Here is a 22315-nt window from a genome sequence, read left to right on the forward strand (position 1 = left end):
TTTAGAGATTAGAGTGGCCCCTTCCTTGTCTATTTTTAAGTCCTTGCTAAAAACCTATTTGTTTTCCTTTGTGTATTGACTACTGTGATGTTAAATTTTTAAATGGGTGGTTTTAAATTTTTGTCTGGTCTGTTTTCTGTGTATGTGATAAAATTCTTGCTCTTCTGTAAAGCACTTTGGTCAGCCTGGTGGCTGTTGTAAATGCACTATACAAATAAAATTGAAATTGAAAATAGCCTACTGTCGAAAAAATTCTACTACTTAGAATGACAGGTTAATTTTCTCAAAGTTAGCCTCTCAATAAGTAGCCTTTTGTTTCAGATATTTGTAGCAGTTGCAATGCAGTTATTAAAGAGACCAAGGAAGAGAAAGAGAGTGTTTTCTATTTTAGTTGCTTGTGTATAAATATCTTGTGTGTGAGAAAGACAGAACACGCTGTCCACAGATCAGTGGTTTTTCAAACAGTTTGATGCCAAGGACCTGCAAATATAATAATTCCCTTCAGGTCTGGTTATACGGAGTTCCTAAAGATGAAGCTGTAATACTAACATTGGTTAAACAGATCTGGCAAATTACCCAGTGCGTATTTGTGCTTGTGCTCTAGAAATTTAAATATTTCAAGTGAATGCAATCACTGATTACACTATTATAAACTGAAAAAAAAATTACAATTCTACAACAACAGACAAAGATATAACTGTTAAATTGGAAATATTGTAAACTACTTAAAATGTATACCATATAATCAGTGTCACTGATAACATATTGATTCAGTGACAATGAATAAGCTATTGTGTCAATTCTGTATTTTCTATGCTGGTATCACCCTTGCCTTGGGAATAGGGTACAAAGAAACCACAATTTCAATAATTATGCACTGAAGTAGTGGCCGACTGATATATCGACCCATATTTGGTATTTTAAAAATATCCGCATCAGCCGATAAGTTTTTCTGCTTGACCTATGTGTTCTAGGTGGGACTTTTATTTTGACGGCGCAGTAAGAAAGGCAGCGCCTGAACGCACACAGCTCACATTCTCCCTCGTTTACTGGCTTCGTTAACAATTCCGTCTAATATGAATAGAAGTCTGTCTAATAATCAGATAGAACGGTTAAACAAAGAACTTAATGTATACAAAAAGTGTTAAAATGATTGCTTTTATATTATTAATAATAGAAAGGCAAACATTATAATAATTTCTTGTTTGCCATCAGCAGTAAGCAAATATGCATCTATATAATTTAAACAAATCTTTGAATGGCTAATAAACATTTAATTTCACAAACCTTGCAAACTTAGTTGAATTCAGCTGTGAGATCTTGTGAAGTGTGCATTTTTATCCAGCCTGATCGCGTGTTCTTTGTGTGACGGTGGGTCCGTGTGAATGCTTTAAACTTTAAACTCGTGACTTCAAATTAACTAAATCCGCCAGCAGGTGGAGGCAAGTCACTGATTTTATCACTGAATCATTCATTCAATTGATTCGTTCGAAAGGCTGATTCATTCACAAGTTTAGGACAAGTTAAAGAAAAACTTTTTTTTGACCTAAATCAAAATGGCAGATGAAAAAATGGTAAACTGTCAAAAAATAAGATAGGATAAGACAAATATATTATCAATCATATGAAATTAGTATTCATAAAAAATTAATTTGTAGTACAGAGGCGGCACAGAAGAACAGAAAAGTGGCTTGTAGGTACATTTTCAGACGTTTAATGAGGCTCAGAGGTGGCATGAGTGCAATTAAATTCATACAGTCATGAGAATTAATGTTTTAAATATAAAATTTTGAATACAGAAATATTAAATTATCTAAATAACTGAAATTATAAGTTAAAAATGTAACTAAATCCGCCAGCAGGTGGAGGCAAGTCACTGATTTTATCACTGAATCTTTCATTCAATTGATTCGTTCGAAAGGCTGATTCATTCAGGAATGAAGCAAGTGACTGTCTTTATGAATGGGTAATCATGAATCACTGACTCACTAGATTCATTCAAAAATGCACTTTCATTGAATGAATGAAACACCGCTGTGTTTGCTTTTAGAGATGCGCAGCAGCTGAGCTGTTACTATATTTGGAACTATTTTTGTTGAAGAAATAGAGCAAAATCAAGCAGTACTTGTTTATTGAACTGTTGTATTAAATCAATATCACATTTGCAAACTAACTTAACTATTAAAAGCTGTCACTCTCCTTATCATGATCTGTGGTCCCACAGAAAAAGAGAGCACGCGAGTGAGTTCTCAAGACTCAAAAGCATGTGAGCAAATGATAAGATATGAAGCACGTTCCGATCTGTCATTGTGTTGTAAGCGCGCAACCTACGGGAATGAGTAGAATTGTTATTAATAGCCGAATCCCTAAAATTAAGTCCTGCTCTCTGCTAATAACCCGACTGTAAATGATGCGAGCGGCGTCACTATGTTGTCACTAAGAAGCTGCAACCGTGGCGGGGATTTTTGGTGTGCCGGCATAACAACAACAATCTGCAACATGTTTCTTTTCCCCTCATTTTTTCCAGTTGACGGAAATCCATCGTAGACTCACTGCAATTAACTGAAATCTGTTGTAGCAAATGAGAACTTTAATCCCTGTCCATAAAGGAGATGTTAGGCAGAACGATGCATCATTCAGTCGGTCAATTACTTCTTCTTACAGTTAATAAAATGGTGAATGAGAAAGATTCTGTCATTGATTCTGTTTTGTATGCCAAATATATTTATTTGTATAGTAAAAAATAATTGTATTTGTAAAATAATAATATAATTGTTTCACATTTGACATTAACTTCTGTATTTAAATTAATTGTAAAAGCAGAATAGAACAAGGCCTACTGATTAATTGGTGAAATAATAGATGATTTGTAGATTAATCATTGTAATAATCGTTTAGATTAATTGATTATCCAAATAATCATTTGTTGCAGCCCTAAATGCTAATTAAGTTTGCTAAATCAGCTGAAGCCCCAGTGAACAAAGCGTATCGAAGAGCATTTATGATGGCTGTTTTGTTAACGTTAGTTAATATTTTAGACTGTTATTTGCTCTTCACATCGTCTTATTTAAAACTTATACTAAAAAATTATTGTCATGATTTTGAAATCAATCTTTTAAGAGCAACGGCATCAAAAGGTGGTGATATAATTGGTAACAAGGCTGCAATATTATGAGCCTAAAATACCACAGGTTTTTAAATGGGTACACACCCTATTGAATAAATACTACTCTGTCCCTTCACACCTTTGTCATTTATGAAAATTTTATGATATTTGGTGACATACATTTTTTTTAACTGTATTTAGAAAAAGGAGCTGCCAAGTCTTGAGTCAGTGTGCTGGTCCTATTTTTTGCACTAATGTATTCCCTTTGCACTAATGTAACTTTTTACATTAAAAAAAAATATTCACTATGTTCCATAGTATTTAGCAGTTATTATTCATTAAATTTTAAACTGAAACATTTTATTTTTAACATTTCCTTGTTTGTGCAGTCTTGACTTTTTTGGTGAAAGATCTAAAAAGATTGTTTAAATGTTATATTTTTGACTATACAGCCCACTGATTTTGTTTTATGCTTGAAAACACTGATGTAAATGTTATATTTCAATAAATACTTAAGAATTCCCCACTGTTCTGTCATGATTGCTTTGTGCCAGTGTTTTTTTCGCTTAGTCTTATGTAACTTTATTACTTTGAGTTTGATGAACTTAAACCATTAAAGGCAATCTGTTTCCTTAAGCAATTAAGTAGCTATATAGTTGTTAAGACTTAGTTTAGGTTTAGATTTGTTACCTGAATTCAAACCGACTAAACAAAATCGTCACTTCCTGATAAACTGACACTAAATGCATAAACATGCCCCTGTGCCAACTTTTTTGGAGTGTGTTGCAGCCATTAAAATCATTTTTTATATATACATTTACAAAATAAAACAGGCCAGTGAAAACACTATAAAATGTTTCTTTGTACTTTAGTCAGTTAAATAATCCCACAGCACACTGTCACATGACTTTCTTGATGTGCATGGAGGAATTTATTCGGCAAATGTGTTTCCATCTCCCATTTTCTGCATTAACCCTTTTTCGCACAAGCCAAAAACCACCTCAAGTGAGCGTTTTTTTTTTTTTGCGAATTAACACAGGGATTCTTAAAGATTTATTTTTTATTTTTTTACATTTGCCATTTTCATCATTTCTAATGCTATACTTTAAAAAGCGCATAAAAAGAGGGTGATGGAAACTTAGGTAATGTGATACTTCTCCATTCCTTCTTAAATTTGCACTGTTTCCCTGACATTTGTGTTGCTTATTTCTGTATTTTAAGATCAGAAGTCTAACAGATCCAGTGAAGGGTAGGAATAGCCATTACATGTTCTAGTATCTTTATTTTTATTATCATCTCTTTTTACATCCCTCCTTGTTCTAATTTTAATTTACTAATATTTACAGTATTCAGTCATAAGGGGTTGAATGGATCGTAGTTGATCTGTATAGACCATAGACAGCACACTTGTGATTCTTGAATTAGTTGCAAAATTTAACCATCATAGAGTGAAAATTTATCATTTGTATGTTTTGTCTTGCGAGTTTACACACAAGAGATTTTAAACCATTTCATCGTGAGAAGGAAGTTTTTTGTGCTCACACCCGCACACACCCACAACATGCATACACATGACACAGATGTATTTCAGATGCACGAACAACAAACTGATTCCTCTTTCAGGTCTTCTTGTGCTTGAACAGACACATACACACAAAATTACATCTAAATACCAGTCTCGACAAACAACCTCATAAATACAGTCGGTTATGTCTTGAGTAAATGAAAACAGCTGAGAGAAAAATAAATACCTGCTGCTGTTAATCAAACAACAAAACACAGCTTTAACGAAGATCTATAATTTATACAGTGATTATTTTACACTTAATTATTAAATTTTCTGTTCCTGAATACTACTGTTTTATTTGTATCTTTGTTATATTGTGTTATATTTATTCTTGTAATTTGTGCATTTGTTCTTTTTTTAAAGACTAAAGTCTCAAATCCAAAGAGATATTCTTTATAAAAGTTAAGAATCAACCACATCCCCCTAAAACGGCTCGTTCTAACATGCCCCCACATCTCTACATCACTTTCCGTGAACATTTGGGCGGCATTATGCAAATCTTCCCACAAAGAAAGAAGGTGTAACTTTTATTCTCTCTGTTGCCGCAGCTGCCATGTTGTGGAGTCACTGTGTGTTTCGTTGAAGTGAAACTTTGTTTGGCCCTCCAAAAGAGAACATGACTAGAAACCAGTGGTTAAGTTGTATTTCAACACTGTTCCAGAACAGTCCAACCAAAATATTACGACGTGTGCTGCTCATTTTATGGAGGATGAGTACTGTTTCCTGAACCAGTAGCCTGCAATGCGTCTGTGGTACAACGGCTGTTTCTATAAATTTGGGCAGTTCAAACTTTGCAGAGTCTGGCGCTTCTGACTCACAGCCTGAAGGTATGTTTTTTATATTTAAATAATTTGCCAATGATGATTCAAATGCGAGTTTTGAGCAGTAGAGCAGGCTTGTTGTTTCTCAGATCACACATCCAGACATGGTTTTTATGTTTACACAGCGCGATATGCACTGATATGCACTGATATCAATGTGTAAAAAGACAGTATAAGTCATTATAATCAGTAATTATGTCCCCACTGGATGCAACAAATGCCTCGCTTCATAATGTTCCGGTTGAACCACTGATGACAGATGGACTATTCTGACGATGTCTTTCATACTTTTCTGGACCTTGACAGTGTAATTTACTAGGTAGTCAATGGGACAGTCACAAGTAACACATTAGACTGCACCCCATAAACACAATCAAGCCTAGAGGAAAAAAAAAACAAAAAAAAAACTAAGCCACCCTTTTAAATCATCTAAACCAACAAGTATGTTAGACCCTATACCATCTAAGCTACTAAAAGAGATGCTTCCAGAAGTCGTAGCTCCTCTTCTTAATATTATTAATTTGTCATGGTCATTAGTATATCTTCCAGAAACTTTAAAACTTGCTGCTATTAAGCCTCTCATTTAAAAAAATAAATAAATAGATCTAAAAAGTTAGTTAATTACAGACCAATCTCAAATCTCCCTTTTTGGTCAAAAATACTAGAAAAGGCAGTATCCTCTTAGAGAATTGTATCTGTGAGGATTTCCGGTCAGGATTTAGACCGTATCATAGTACTGAGACATAGTACTGCTCTCATCTGAGTTACAAATGACCTGCTCTTATCATCCAGTCATGGTTGTATCTCTCTATTAGCGCTATTGGATCTTAGCACTGTGTTCAACACTATCAACCACAACATTCTGTTAAATAGACTAGAAAGTTATCTTGGCAATTGCAGGGTTTTTCCTACATTGAAAATTTTTTGGCGGCCGCCAAAACGATTTTTTGTCCCGCCAAAGCCTTATTTGATCTGTAATTGGGTTTTGTGAGTGAAGCAGGCTACAGACGAAGTGACGGAGAGAACGAGCACGGCGCTTCAACCCCGCGCGGGCACTCTCTGGCCCCTATTTTAACGATCTAAACGCAAAGTGTAAAACGCACGGCGCAGGTGCACTCAGGGCGTGTCCCAATCCACTTTTGCTAGTTTAACGATGGAAAAACTGTTGGCGCGCCCAGGCGCATGGTCTAAACGGGTTGTCCCTATTCTCTTAACGAGTAATGGGTGTTTTTTGGGCGTAACGTGCAATAAACTAATCAGAGTCCCATCTTCCAACGCAGAGCCAGTTGCGCTCGTGCCATGACGGATTAGCTATTTACACGGCGGAATTTGGAAAGCGCAAAGACAGAACGCGTCTCAGAGTTGAAACGGAGCTGCTCGTGTGCGAGCAAATAGATAGCCTAATTCTGATACATGCGATGACTATCCATTATGAGATGTAGGCATTTTTATATTTAATTAGCCTACAAAAAATTCTTATGCATCGCAATCCTTTAATTTTTAATATTTGACATGTTTGTGTGCTGCAGTGCGTCCCTGTGTTTAATACTAACACGCTCTTTAAATAACAAAGAAAAAACATTGCGACAGACTTTAGACCAGGTTTGAGTTGGTCTATGGCGCAGTCTATTTTCAGGTCTTTAAAATAGCAATGCGCCTGAACACACCTCTTTTTTAGACTAGCAGGCCCATGGGCGCACAAATGGGCGCAAATGCATTTGCTAATTAAACGACATGGCGCTAGACGGGAAAATGCGAATGGCGCCGGACTGAAACTAGCAAACACACTTGCGCTGCGCCTTGCGTCGCATTGCGCCAGGTGTATGATAGAGCCCTCTGTCTTCAGTTCTGTCTTTGCTTTATCCCTCGCATCAAAATCAACTGATCCTAAAGTTCGGAAGACCGAATCCATGTTTCACGTGGTGCATTCGGAGAATATTTTTGCTGAATTACCGCTGGGTGTGAATTGCAGTCAAAAAAAAAAAAAAAAAAATCCTTATCTTCTCTTACAACTTGTGACAAGCATTCCGCACATGCAGCTGACATAACTTTAAATAAACGCAAAAAAAAAAAAAAAAAAATTCTATCCAGTTATGAAGTGTTTTTGTGTGTGTGTGTGTTGACAAATCTTTCGCGATGTCCGAACAGCCAGGATTCCCACACAACACGTCCGCTAAAGTCCGATTCGCGACCTAATGACTCCTTTGAGCCGATTTATTATAATGACTGGTTAAAGCGATCGGTCTGCCCGTCAGTGTCTGAATCGGTGTATAACACATCATTACTTCTTAGAAGAACATACACATCTGAAATGAGAAAGTAAGTGTGCTTACCCCATTTAGCAAGAGTGTTTAGTAAAATTTAGCCTTAATAATCCACAGTATGTATAGGCCTCTGCCAATGTGTAGTAAATTACAGTGGTGGACAGTAACGGAGTAGCTTTACTTCGTTACTGTACTTAAGTACATTTTTCAAGTATCTGTACTTTACTGGAGTAGTTTTATTTTAAGTAACTTTTACTTTTACTTCACTACATTCCAAAGCATAAGATCGTACTTTTTACTTCACTACATTTCATAAAACATATCGTTACTCCTTATAATATATCACGTGCTCTGGACCCAGAAGCGGTGTCTGATTCAAGAACGAACTGATTCTTTTCAATGAACCTTTTAAATCGGTTCGCGCAAATCGCACCAAACGATTCATTCACGAATTAGAATGATCTGATTGCAGCTGTTCTCGTGTCTACAACTCACTGATTCAAATGAACCGTTTAGTGCGAGTCTCTAGTGAACTCAATTCACAACCGGGAGATCTTGTGAGCGCGCGCTACTGATGCTGCTAAAAGTAAGTTACTAATGTCGAATTTTTATATTTATTATTGTAACTGAAAATCATATTTAGGTCAAAATTGTCAGTTGTTTGTGAACTAAAGCTTCTCTAAAGGGTGATCTATTTAAGCCCACTGAAATGCTTGAATGCAAACACATCAGCATCTGTGCCTCTTAGGTAAAACAAAACAAAACATTAAATTAACACAGATTAAATAAAATAACTAATGCACGATCAAATTCCCGCTGCCATAACATTAACAGTTGTATTAAAATGTTACGCATTTATCCCTATGTGACGTCTGTTTTATATTGTTTATCAACAGTATAAACGTTTATATTGTTTGAATTAACCACCCAAGTAGACAGATATGAATGTTTATTCATAACCATACTGAAAATAAGTAAATATTGGTAGCTGATGCTAACTGTCTAGCTAACAAGCTTGCTGGTGCTAAGTTGAGGTTATTTTTTAAAATAAAGTCCAAATATTTTTATTCAAACACCTAGATATATTATATCTGGGGGAAAAAGAAAGGCTGTGATGTTCAGAACATGGTAACTACAGTAATTATCAAAGTGGGAAGTGATGCCCTCTGGGAGTATTTGACAAGGGGTGTTTTTACACCACAGACAAGGTTTGAGAAAATGTTCTTCCTAACTTCAGGCCTTATTCTCATGTCATATATAACTGTGATGGTTCTGCAAAACAACAAATTTTAAAACACTTTTTTTCTTACTGGTGAAAATCTGATGATCAAATGTGACCCTGGAGCACAAAAGCAGTCTGAAGTTGCTGGGGTATATTTGTAGCAATAGCCAAAAATACATTGTATGTGTCAAAATGATTAATTTTTTCTTTTATGGCAAAAATAATTAAGATATTAAGTAAAGATCATGTTCCATGAAGATATTTTCTAAATTTCCTACTGTAAATATATAAAAACTTATTTTTTTATTAGTAATATGCATTGCTAAGAATTCATTTAGACAAGTTTAAAGGTGATTTTCTCAGTGTTTATATTTTTTTGCACCCTCAGATTCCAGATTTTCCAATAGTTGTATCTCAGACAGATATCATCCTTTCCTAACAAACAAAACATCAATGGAAAGCTTATTTAATCAGCTTTCAGATGATGCCTAAATCTCAATTTAAAAAAATTGACCCTTATGGTTTTGTGGTCCAGGGTCACAAATCTGTTTTCTCTCAGGTACATCGCAGTGTAAGCTTCACAGTGAACATTACTACATCACTCGTCAGCGTAGTCCATATCAACAACAAAAATATATCTTGACTCCATGTAGTGGTTGTTTTGAGAAAATTCCAGGTATTTTGAGCAGTAGGATTATAAAAAAAAATATGTGCTAATATAAAATTAAGTAACCAGCCTATATAAAATTGCAAAATAACTCTATCTATCAGTACTTTTTTACTTAAGTACATAAAAAATCAAGTACTTTTGTACTTTCACTCGAGTAAAATTGAAAAAGGAGTACTTTTACTTTTACTGGAGTATTAATTTATTATACGTATCTATACTTTTACTCAAGTACTTGATTTGTGTACTTCGTCCACCACTGGTAAATTAAAATCATTTAGTTTAAAGTCAGACTGGAGTGAGATGAAACTAGATCAAAGCACAAAGCCAGCTGTTGCTAGCTAGCTGCTAATTGTATTAAATTATATATGGTAAAAATTACACTATTAGGCTACACCTTTTAACGCTACGTTTTTAATGCTGCTTTTTAATTGATATGATTATACTAAAATAATTATCAGGTTTATCAACAAAGGATTTTATCTATTTTTATCTATCTATCTAAACTATGAAAGCCAGTCGTGGAAAAATCACAGCTTTTTCCAAAGAGGGCACGAAAGGATGACAGTGAGGGTGACAGGTAATATCTGTGTCTGATAATTGCATAATTTGTAAATAGATAAAATTGTGATACCTTTGACATTTCAAATATAATTTGGTATCGATGATGTTTACATGTAAAATAAGTTGTAATCGCTTTCTTTTATTATCTAGCCTGACAGTGATCGTTTTTTTCATGAATAAATAGGATTAGAAAAAAAAATCACAAATTGTTTCTTATTGTATTTCTGTTTCTTATTGTATTTATTTTAAATGTAACATTTATTGTCAATATTGGGCTTGAGGATCATGTGGGTACTAGGGTACTCTTTGCTGTGTGTGGATGACCATGTCGGTCAGCCACAACCGAAGAAGAACTTTTTTGACAGGGGAAAAACTGTGATTTTGTGGTTTTGTTTTGGTGTTTTTCTAATCATACTTATCAGACCAACATCAATTTGTTGCAGTGAATGATGAGGTATCACATCGATCACAAGTGCAGTATGTAGCACCACAAGGCTCAGTACTAGGAACGCTGCTTTTCGTGCTTTACATGTCACCCTTGGGAGATATCATCAGGAAACTTGGTGTTAGCTTCACTGTTATGCTGATGATACTCAGCTCTATATTTCTTTGTGGCCTGATAAATCATAATTTGCAAAACTATTGGAATGCTATTTGCTATTTGATAGCAATCCTACCTTTGAAAGCCACGTTTCTAGAATTTGAAAAACCGCATTTTTCTATACTTTAAAATAAATCAAAATTATGACCTATGCTCTCAATGTCATATGCAGGAATGTTAATTCATGCATTCATGACTTCAAGGTTAGATGGTTGTTCTGCATGCTTAATAAACAAACTCCAGCTAGTCAGAAATTCGGCAGCTAAAGTTCTTACTAGAACGAGGAAGTATGACCGTATTAGCCCGGTTCTGTCAACATTGCACTGGCTCCCTATTAAACCTCTTTACTGTTTAATGTCACCCTCCATTTTTTAACAGATGTGAAAGTGCACTATCCAAACTTAAATTGTTATAGTTCATGAACACTTTTAAATACAGACCTAAGGTTGGTCTCTTTTCATTCATTTCAATAAAGGAAAGTATAAAATAGTTATAGAAGTTTAAACTTACTGTAAAAAGATGTTCTGTACTATTTTTTATTATTTTATATATAAAAATATTTTACAAAATAGTTTTTAATCCAAAATTGCTATTAAATTAAAGCCATATGACTAAATATGTTGTGTTCCAAATCTGAAGTTGATATAAAAAGAATTTGAGGTTCCTATGCAATTTTGTGTAGGCATTATACCAACAAAAGCACCGGGTGACACCCAAACTTAACCCGGAGTTTATTTTTTATAAATTTTTCTGTCACAAATGTATACATTTCTCTCTCAATATTATATCTATCACTAAATACCACCAAATATGGAATGTTGAGACTCAAACCTATCCAATGATATGTATTTTATCAAGATTATAAAAAGTTTTGATTTTAAAGATCATAAAACATTTTGTAATATGACACCCCCGCTAAGGGGTAGAAGACCGCTGAAAGATTTTGAAGTACCATTTCCATGGTAATGCAATGTCCGATTTATCAATGGTTTTCACAAGATGATTTTTATCCACTGACGGGATGGTGACAGTTAAGGATTAAACATTGTATACATTTTAAAACCGTATCTTAAAATAACTTATAAAGCCCTGAATGGTTTAGCTCCTCAGTACTTATCACATTATAGACCTTCATGTCCACTGCAATGTCAAAACTCTGGCCATGTGATAATACAGAGAATATCAAAATCAACTGCGGTCAGTAGATCCTTTTCCTATTTAGCGGCCTACCTCTGGAACAACCTACCTAACGTTGTTCTGGAGGAAGACTCGCTTTGTCAGTTTAAACCTAACTTAAAGACACATCCCTTTAACCTGGCATACACATAACACACCATCACATTTCTATAATTCAAATCCATTAAAGGATTATTAGGTTGCATTAATTAGTTCAACCAGAACCGGGAACACTTCCCATAACACCTAATGTACTCGTTATATTGATACATAGAAGAATGTCATCTATGCCAATATTAGTCTGTTTCATTCTTATTCCTAGGTCATCGTAGCCATACAGATTCAGTCACCCAGATCCGGTCCATATCTAAACCAGTGGATCAGCACCTAGAGACAACTTCTACAGCCCTGATTGTCAGCGGAGACCATGTCAACCAGATGCGCCCCAGAGACAGATCCCCTGTGAAGGCCTCATCACCTCGACGTCCATCGGCACAAGACCACAAGAACCAGACAAGTCCTCTGCACCTGTGTTGCTGGTTTCGTCTGGCTAGAGGAGAACTGAGCCCCCGACTGAGCCTGGTTTCTCCCAAGGTTTTTTCTCAATTTCTGTCATGGATGGAGTTTTGGTTCCTTGCCACTGTTGCTTTTGGCTTGCTTAGTTGGGGACGCTTGACTGACTGATTGCACAGACACTATTGGAAAAGACCTGGGGTCTCTTTTGTAATTTTCTGTATTTATTTGGTACTTGAATTGTTTGTAGGCACAAAAGCTAGATTTTGCGTACGCACAAAAGTTTTCAGATTTAAAAAACCATAAGCCAGAACCTGTGCAAAAATACCTTTATAAATCCCAGTCAGGGGAAGATTGTGCGAACGTGCATCTCCACCTCGTCTCCTCCCCGAAATCACCATATATGGAGCTATGCATAACCTCATCTGCATATAATTTCCATGCATATTCCCATGCATGTGACACCATATTTATCACCAAGACATTAAGGAAATATGAGATGGGGACTATAATGACATTTGTGCCATACAAATACATTTTTTATTGCTAAAAATGATCCAGTATCCTTGTTATGCTTTATAATAAATATATGAAAATATCCATAAAAACAAAATGGTTTAAAGTTGTTCTCAGATATATTTTAGAATAGAGCTGATCTCATTCTTTTACACTGGCCAAATAGTAGTTTTTCAATTGTTTTAAACAATTCAAATCAATTAAATGTATGCAGTTTTGCTGGTGAACATCTTTTAGCTATTTTAAGTGGAAACAGATAGGCCCATATTTATTGCAGTGTAATTACAATTGTCTGATTCAGCTGGTCACTGACAAAGTTTTTTAAAAAGGAAACGAGGAAATCTTACCATTTTCTCCTAGTTATATCCTTCAAATATAGTGGTATTTTTTATTATGTTGTTGAATTGCCTTCACATGACATCAACACCTCCGTGCAGCTGCAGTTGTACAGTAAGCTATTATCTTTGGTCCTATACCGGACAATGGACCGGTCGACCACTGAATCCAGCAGTGTCCAGCATAATATCGAAGTAAGTGGGCATCATTGATCATTGTTCTCGCTAAAATATTTCTCATAACATGTGATCTGTAGTTTAGTTTAAAGATGAATTATTGTGCACCTATAGCACTCCTCGCTGTCATTAAAACATAGCATAGGCTACCACAGGAAAATTATTTAGCCTATTGTTAATAAAATTATGTAATTACGTTTTTTTTTTTTTTTTAATTATGTAATTTCAGTGTTTATCTCCATTAATGCGATGGATGTGTATGTGTATATCGACATGAAAACAGAGTTTAAAATCGCTGTTTACTTAATTACTTTTCTCACGCCTAGCATCCATCTGGCAAATCTCCACTCTCTACCCAACAAAACGGACGAAATCCTTCTGCTTTCCCGGACAAATAAGGATTTATCACACTCTGCTGCTCTGTGTTTCACGGAAACCTGGCTCAATGACGCCATACCGGATAGCGCGCTCCATCTGCCGGGCTTTCAGCTGTATAGTGCGGATCGCGACGCAGAATCAACGGGGAAATCGCGCGGCGGCAGGACATGCTTTTATATCAATGAACGGTGGTGCACAGATGTAACTGTGTTAAAGAAGATGTGCTGCTCAGATCTAGAAGTGTTTTTTGTCAACTGCAAGCCATTCTATTCGCCACGAAGTTTCACTCTTTCATTCTGGTGAGCGTTTACATCCCTCCGCAAGCGCACATAAGCCTGGCTTTACAGAAACTCGCTGATCAGATCACAGAGACAAAACAACAACACCCAGACTCTGTTTTAATCATTCTTGGGGACTTTAATAAAGTCAATCTCTCCCGTGAACTGCCAAAATACAGACAGCATGTTACATGTCCCTCCAGAGACAGTAATATATTGGATCACTGTTACAAACCACAATAAATGATGCATATCACTCCGTTCCACGAGCAGCTTTGGGACTGTCTGATCACTGTCTGGTTCATCTTATACCAACCTACAGGCAAAACTTTAAATCTGCTAAACCTGTAGTAAAGACTTTAAAGAGATGGACCAACGAAACAGAGCAGGATTTACAAGCTTGTTTTGACCTCACTGATTGGAGTGTTTTTGAAGCTGCTACCACCGATCTGGACGAACTCACAGAGACCGTAACATCCTATATTAGTTTCTGTGAGGATATATGCATTCCTACCAGGACTTATTTAACATTCAACAACGATAAGCCATGGTTTACAGCAAAACTCAGACATCTTCGTCAGGCCAAAGAGGATGCCTACAGAAATGGGGACAGAGTCTTGTATAATCAGGCCAGAAACACACTGAACAAAGAGATTAGAGTGGCTAAAAGGACCTACTCTAAAAAGTTGGAAGACCAGTTTACTTCCAACGACTCAACTTCAGTATGGAAAGGACTGAGAGCCATTACCAACTACAAGACACCATACCCCTGCACTGAGGCTAATCAACGATTTGCTAACGACCTGAATGAGTTTTATTGTAGATTTGAAACACCCCACATCCATTCTGATCATCTCTCTACACAACCGTTAACACCTCCTGCAATCCCCCTCTCCACACCTCCTGCTCTTCAAATCAGTGAAAACGATGTGCGCCAGGTCTTCAGGAAGAACAAAAGAAGAAAAGCACCAGGCCCAGATGGTGTTACACCAGCCTGTCTGAGAACCTGTGCTGACCAATTGGCACCCATCTTTTCACAGATCTTCAACAGATCTCTGGAGTTGTGTGAAGTGCCGTCCTGCTTCAAACGCTCCACCATCATCCCCCTTCCAAAGAAACCCAAGATAACAGGACTTAACGACTACAGACCTGTGGCTCCAACGTCTGTCCTCATGAAGTCATTTGAAAAACTGGTTCTGGCTTATCTGAAGGACATCACTGGACCCTTACTGGACCCCCTGCAGTTTGCTTACTGAGCAAACAGGTCCGTGGATGATGCAATCAACATGGGATTGCATTTCATCCTGCAACATCTGGACAAAACAGGGATCCTGTTTGTGGACTTTAGTTCGGCTTTCAACACCATCATCCCAACAGCATTCCAGACCAAACTGACCCAGCTCTCTGTTCCTAGCTCTATCTGTCAGTGGATCTCCAGCTTTCTGACAGCTAGTGAGATTGGGGAAATTCATGTCAAACAGCTGCTCCACCAACACTGGTGCCCCTCAGGGATGTGTTCTCTCTCCACTGCTCTTCTCCCTCTACACCAACGACTGCACCTCCAAAGACCCCTCTGTCAAGCTCCTGAAGTTTGCAGACGACACTACAGTCATCGGCCTCATTCAGGACGGTGACGAGTCTGCTTACAGACAAGAGGTTGAGCAGCTGGCTGTCTGGTGCAGTCTTAACAACCTGGAGCTGAACACTCTTAAAACAGTGGAGATGATTGTGGACTTCAGGAGAAACCCCCCTGCACTCCCCCCACTTACCATCATGAACAGCACTGTGGCTGCAGTGGAGTCATTCAGATTCCTGGGAACCACCATCTCTCAGGACCTGAAGTGGGACAATCACATTGATTCCATTGTTAAAAAGGCCCAACAAAGGTTGTACTTCCTTCGCCAGCTGAGGAAGTTTAACCTGCCACAGGAGCTGCTGAAACAGTTCTACTCAGCGATCATTGAGTCTGTCCTGTGCACTTCAATAACTGTCTGGTTTGGTTCAGCTACAAAATCAGACATCAGAAGACTACAGAGAATGGTTTGGACTGCTGAAAGAATTATTGGTGCTCCCCTGCCCACCCTTCAATAACTGTATCCATCCAGAGTGAGGAAAAGGGCTCAGAAAATCACTCTGGATCCCTCTCATCCAAGTTACCCCCTTTTTGAACTTTTGCCATCTGGCCGGCGCTTCAGAGCCGCAATTACCAGGACTGTCAGGCACAAGAACAGTTTCTTCCCCCAGGCAATCTACCTCATGAACAGTTAAATGTTCCCCACTTATGCAAAAAACGTGCAATATTCTTATATTTTTTTCTTCTTATATTTATTTGTTACCCCTCCATCCAAGTACATCTCTGCATCTCACTCTATTCTAATCCATTGTCATCTATAGCACAACTGTTCATACAATTTATTTATTTGCAAGTTGTTTTTTTTTGTTTTTTGTTGTTGTTGTCTCTGTGTACTGGAAGCTTATGTCACTAAAACAAATTCCTTGTATGCGTAAGCATACTTGGCAATAAAGCTCTTTCTGATTCTGATTCTAGAATGTTCATATTTACGGCAAGTTTATTTTTTATAAATCACGATATGTGTGTGGAGAATTGCATACGCATGTTTCTATGCCCATTTTGTGCATACGCAACGTTTATAAATGAGACCCCTGAACTGGATGATGACATCACTGAATCATCAAAGAACTGACTTTAGCTGGAAAAATGACTCTTTGTTATTCTCTTCTTGCATTATTGACAAACTGTAAAGCTGCTTTGACACAATCAGTATTGTATATAGTGCTATACAAATAAAGCAACTTATTTTTACTTTAGCAGCTTATTGTGGTTGAATGGTCAAATACTCATAACTATATCAAAATGTCCATCTTGGCAATTATTCACGTACACAGACATTTATGTCTTTAGTTGAGTAAAAATTAGGGAAAGAAACTGAAAGCAATATGTCAATATATTGAATCTTTGCATAAATAGGTCTTAAAGTGACAGCAGCCTATAATTCCTTTTGTTGTCAATGTCCTTAAAGTTAATCAAACAAGAGAAAAAGAGAATCACTCACTGCTCTTGACTGAATAACCTTAGTATCTTAGGGATATAAGTATCAGTGGTTAATTCATACAGTGAAGACTAAGCAACATTTTTTTTACATACTGTATCTGTATAAATTAAAACACTGGCTGGTACTTTATAGTATTTGTACTATTGTTTGTATTTAATAACCAAAAACAACAAGAACAAATACACTGTGATATATACTGTTAATGTGAAATAAATATTTTGGTCATGGTGGCCCATCTTTAAGAGAAGCATTGTAACTCAGGGCTCCAGACTAACTTTTTTCACTAGGAGCACAGTGGCCCCCAACTGAAAATTTTAGGGGCACAACCAGAAAATTTAGGGGCGCACACCGTAAATCAAAATGCTAACCAAATCTACTAATTTCCACTGTATTACTAATAAATACTTTAATAATAGATGCAGAAATTACAATGTGCTGTTTTAAATTCAGTATCACATTTTATTCTGCACTTTCTGCAAGTTTTAAGCCATTCTTCCTTTGAAGGTCGAGCTGGCTTTTGTATTTGGTGAAGGGTAGTTCCTCTTTAGCAACGAAGTAGGCCGTGTTAAATTTCAACATCATCTCTGCCTCATCTGTGCTCTGATTGACAGTCATTTGTCTTCTAAAAGCAACCGGCAATGGCATTGCTTTTTGATTTATAAACATGTCACGGCATACTCGATGCTTTAAACTGAGATTGTGTTTAATTTGTGTATTGTGTTTAAACTGCGAAGTGCCTGTACTATCGGCAAACTTTGTGTTCACCGCAGTTCTGGGGTCAGTGGCGCCCCCAGAAAATTTTAATAGGGGTGGCCAGATGAGGGCCACAGTAAATCTTGGGGTGGCACACCAAAATAAAAGAAAAAAAGAGTTTGCAATATTGACAAAAAATTATATTTCTGGGATTTTATCGATAACGATAAATAGACAATATTTTGCTGAGTGTGTTATTGTGCTGATATCTTATTTCTAATTGTGCTGACAGCTGACTCCTGAATTTATTATTTTTATCTTTATGCCATTTTTTCTAAAAGTGTGCACCATCTTTTAGGTCAAATACTTGGATTTGGGCTGTTACCAAGCAAATGCAATCAGTATCAATAAAATTGATCTTTGCAATGCAGAGAAAATAGAAGCTGCATTTGAAGTGGCATTTAGATGTTTTTATACACTGTTTAATGCTGCTCTGTGGGACATGGAATACTTTAACCTGCAGTTACAAATTAATAAATAATGTTTAGTTATTTTAACATAAAACATTGAAAACTGATGTTTGAAATTATTTAAAAAATGAAAAGGTACCTTAAATGTGAAATTAAAACCGCCAGTAGGTGGCAGCGAGTCATTGTTAATAAGTGAGTCATTGCGATTGAACCGAATCATTTAAACAGTTGATTAATTTAGGAACGAAACACTATCATGTTGCTCAGAGACGCAAAACTGTGGCTGTTTTTGGAATGATTTTTGTTTTTAGAAATAGAGCAAAATCAGGGAATATGTTGTCTAAAACATAAGTCTCTTGATATTAACTCAGGGCTCCAAACAAAAAATTTGAGTAAAGAGCCATTGGCTCCTATAAGAAAAAAAAACTTAGGAGATCATTTTTTTAGGTGCCACAGAATAAACGTGTTTTATTTATTTTACGATTATTATTTATATATTTATTTACATTTCAACATTTCAATCATACTGTCATGTGTTTATGTCTCATCTTTTCTTGACCTTATCAGCATTTTAATCCATCTTGTAGATGACCTGGGAACTAAGGTGCACTTAAAGTGGGAACTAAATGTCTTTTCCAGCTTGAAATCTACAGTCACAAAGAATTGTTCATTACACAGAATCTGTACCAGTATCATGGAGCATAAGCATCACTTGGCCACTGAGTGTAGTTTGGGCTCCTCCTACATGAGACATTTCAGTAAGTTGTACTGTAGGATCTCTTATAAAATAGACTATCTTTCGATGTTAATTCATGTTCACTACTATATTAGTAAAGAGAAAGATTAAATGGGTTCACTTGCCCTTGAACTGAGGCATTAAGGAGCGCCAAAACTGTATTGTTTGAATTTCGTTATGAATTCGGAATAATTTTAAAGCTGGTACTTTTTATTAAAAAGTTACAAAACACAGAGCTTTTTGCGATTACTGCACGGCAGTTGCACTTCAAATAATGAAGTTCACGCATTAAAAGAACACAGACCAAGATCTTGTTTAGAAGAAGCCATATTAGTAATTATTATAAACGAGAATTGTTAACGATATTGCCAATATCGACACAGCTGGCAGCTTTACCTGTTCTAGTTTGTTCAAGTTGTGCACGAAATAGACGCTGTATTTTCTGCACTTTCCCTTCTCACGTCTCCGTCATTTCTCTCTCGCTGCACAGCGGAGCTGTGTTTATCAGACTGTGTGCGTCAGCACTGATGTGCGGCAGAGATGAGGACTGTCTGAAACTCTCTTTTTCCACTAAAACTTTGATGTGCAATCTCTCAGTTTAATACGTGAACATAACAAAATATTTGATCGCAAAACAATTAGGAAAAAAGGCATTACATTCAGATTTTTAAGTTATAACATGTAAATATATAGCCAGATAGCAATAACACTCGGGCTGATTCTGGCTGAAATGCGTCTCTGTCAGTTCAGTCTCGCCATCGGTGAGAAGATAACGGACCAGAGCCACACCGACTCTACAAAACACTTCTGGCTGACAGACGGCTTTTTCTCTATGGGCCGATCTCGGCTGAAAGCTGTTGTACACGCGGCAGGTCCACACTCGGTGTTAGTTGTGTCTATTAACCTTCGGCCCGAGTTCGTTTTATCACAGACGGGGCGCTGCTAGAATGAAGCAATCATCCGCCTGAGAAAACTTTTTTAGCTGTTAAATCCTGAGGAGCTTTCGGCGGGTAGTCGCCACTGGCGACCTCAGCAAAAACGTCACTCGCAAATTAATATTTATGGTCGCAAATGCGACTGTTTTAGTCGCAGTTTGGAGCCCTGTAACTTCTTGTTTATTGAACTGTTGTATAAAATCAATATCACATTTGTAATTATGCTGACTTTTGGAGAAAAACGTCACTCTTCGTGTTATAATAATTATATGCAATTATATATCCAATTATAATTTTTTTTCCCCCCACTTAAACTATTGTGAATTTACATTCTCCATTTAAATTTATAGTACCCACTGCAAATCATCCTGGGTTGGCCACAGTTTATACAGTGGTGGCCGTGGCCAGCCCTAGCCATATAGGGGCGACTCTGTCTGGGATAGTAGCTGCAGTACTCGCGATTCATATAGTTCGATTGCTTATAGTAACTTCGCCAGCTGAATTTTTTCAACCAGTGTTCTCGAAAATGGTGAGTGCGGGCTTTTTTCGCCATACCAACCTCTGACTCTGCATCATCATCCGACGGTGACACTGTAGACTCTGGCACTGGTACACTAGCCGCAGGTCGGAAGAACGAATCAATAGTTCGCTTGCTCATAGCTCAGACGCACGCACATATCAGGTTGTGATGATATTTGTCTCCGTTTCCTTCCCACAGATTATCTCTAGGCCCCTCCCCCTCCACACATTTTAGCCACTTACAGTGGCCATTCCCTATTCTTCTCACACGCATTGGCCGCCTCACAGAGTGTGTGCTCGCGTCTCATGAGTATGTGTGTGTGTGTGTGTGTGTGTGTGTGTCTGTTTGCATGCGTGTGCGCTCTCGTCTCATTGATTATTTCATTGCTCATTTCATTGATCATTGACGTGCCCCTTCCACGTTTAATGTATAAAAAAAAATACGGAGGGTGGGGGAGGCAAATTTACTGGTCACACATGTGCGACTGGATGTAAAATTCAGTCGCACACTCTCAAATTTTGGTCGCAGTCTGGAGCCCTGTAACTAAACTCTGACATGAAGGCATATCTTCAGGAGCAGTATCTATGACCCCTGTCCTACAACATCACCCTTTGTGTAAGCCAAAAATCTTGAGATACCCCTATAGCAGTCAGGGCCTCCATCTCCTTGAGCATGTCAGGCCAGTGCTGCGGCCACTCTCTCTTGATCATCTCAACTACGATGCGTGAGAGGGCATCCTTAACATGACATTCCTCTAGCAGAATTGGATGTGTACCCTAAAACAGGACATTAAACCATAATATGAGTAAGCAATTTTCATAAACCATGCAATAAGTTGATTTAGCAAAGACACACTTCCGAAATACTTACATTAGACAATAGGTCCATTGTGCAGTTTTTCAGCTGGAGCTTTTCTTGTGGTGCCATGTCATTCCACTTAAACCTGTACATAAAAGAATGTGTTCAGCATAATGCTCAGCGTTCACTGTGGTGTACACACACTAAAGGATTTGAAACACTTACTTAACTACATGCTCCAGTATCTGCAGCCCAAAGTGTCTGACCACTGCTGTCTGTGATTTCTCCGCTAACTGAAGACCACATTCAACACAGAAGGGACTTTTCTCTTTGAATTCTTCAATAAACTACAACAACAAGGAAACCTACTGAAGAATTTAATAGCATATAGTAGGACTGCATCATTACATTAAATTCATGGTTTAGTATGTGCCTTAGTTCGGTGACTGATCAGAACAGCAGAGAGAGAAAAAAAAATCTTTCTTAAAAATTGTTGTTTTGTAAACAAAATTCTTAGTAGGTCTACAGTCATATGCAACAGAGTTTACATTATGGAAAAAAAATATTGGACTTAACTACAATAAGAAAAATAAATACATGTAATTTTATATGAACATTGTTTTTTTGTTTTTAAAAGGAGAAAGAAGAAAGTCATCAGTTGTATTAAATCAGCACATATTTTATTTACACATTACAAAATCATGGGAACATGTTAGTTTTTTTCTCTTTCTCTCTCACAGTAAGGGGGGCTCCATACTTAAGATATGTGCAGCTAAATAGTCTCGAAAAGAGGGCTATTTGTGTGGCACACCTCACCTCAAGTTTCTGTAAACAGGCACTGTTTGTGTCATTGTGCATACTGTACCGAATACTCTGTATCTGTAGGGATGTAAATGTGCATGCA

At 37.0% G+C, this 22315-nt stretch overlaps 1 protein-coding gene across 2 annotated transcripts in view; it reads right to left on the reverse strand.

The window, feature by feature from the left end:
- LOC109080806 (exportin-5-like) overlaps window positions 1-22315 on the reverse strand; it is a 199855-nt gene that overhangs the window by 177041 nt on the left and 499 nt on the right. The window contains exons 2-4 of one of the 2 annotated variants that reach the window (XM_042768337.1): window positions 21637-21758; window positions 21484-21556; window positions 21252-21389 (exon numbers count right to left, since the gene is read on the reverse strand). In XM_042768337.1, coding sequence (XP_042624271.1) covers window positions 21252-21389; window positions 21484-21556; window positions 21637-21758 — 333 coding nt within the window. The other variant, XM_042768338.1, reaches the window with a different exon arrangement.

This window comes from Cyprinus carpio, chromosome A13 (genome assembly GCF_018340385.1).
Source record: "Cyprinus carpio isolate SPL01 chromosome A13, ASM1834038v1, whole genome shotgun sequence".
Classification (NCBI taxonomy): Eukaryota; Metazoa; Chordata; class Actinopteri; order Cypriniformes; family Cyprinidae; genus Cyprinus; species Cyprinus carpio.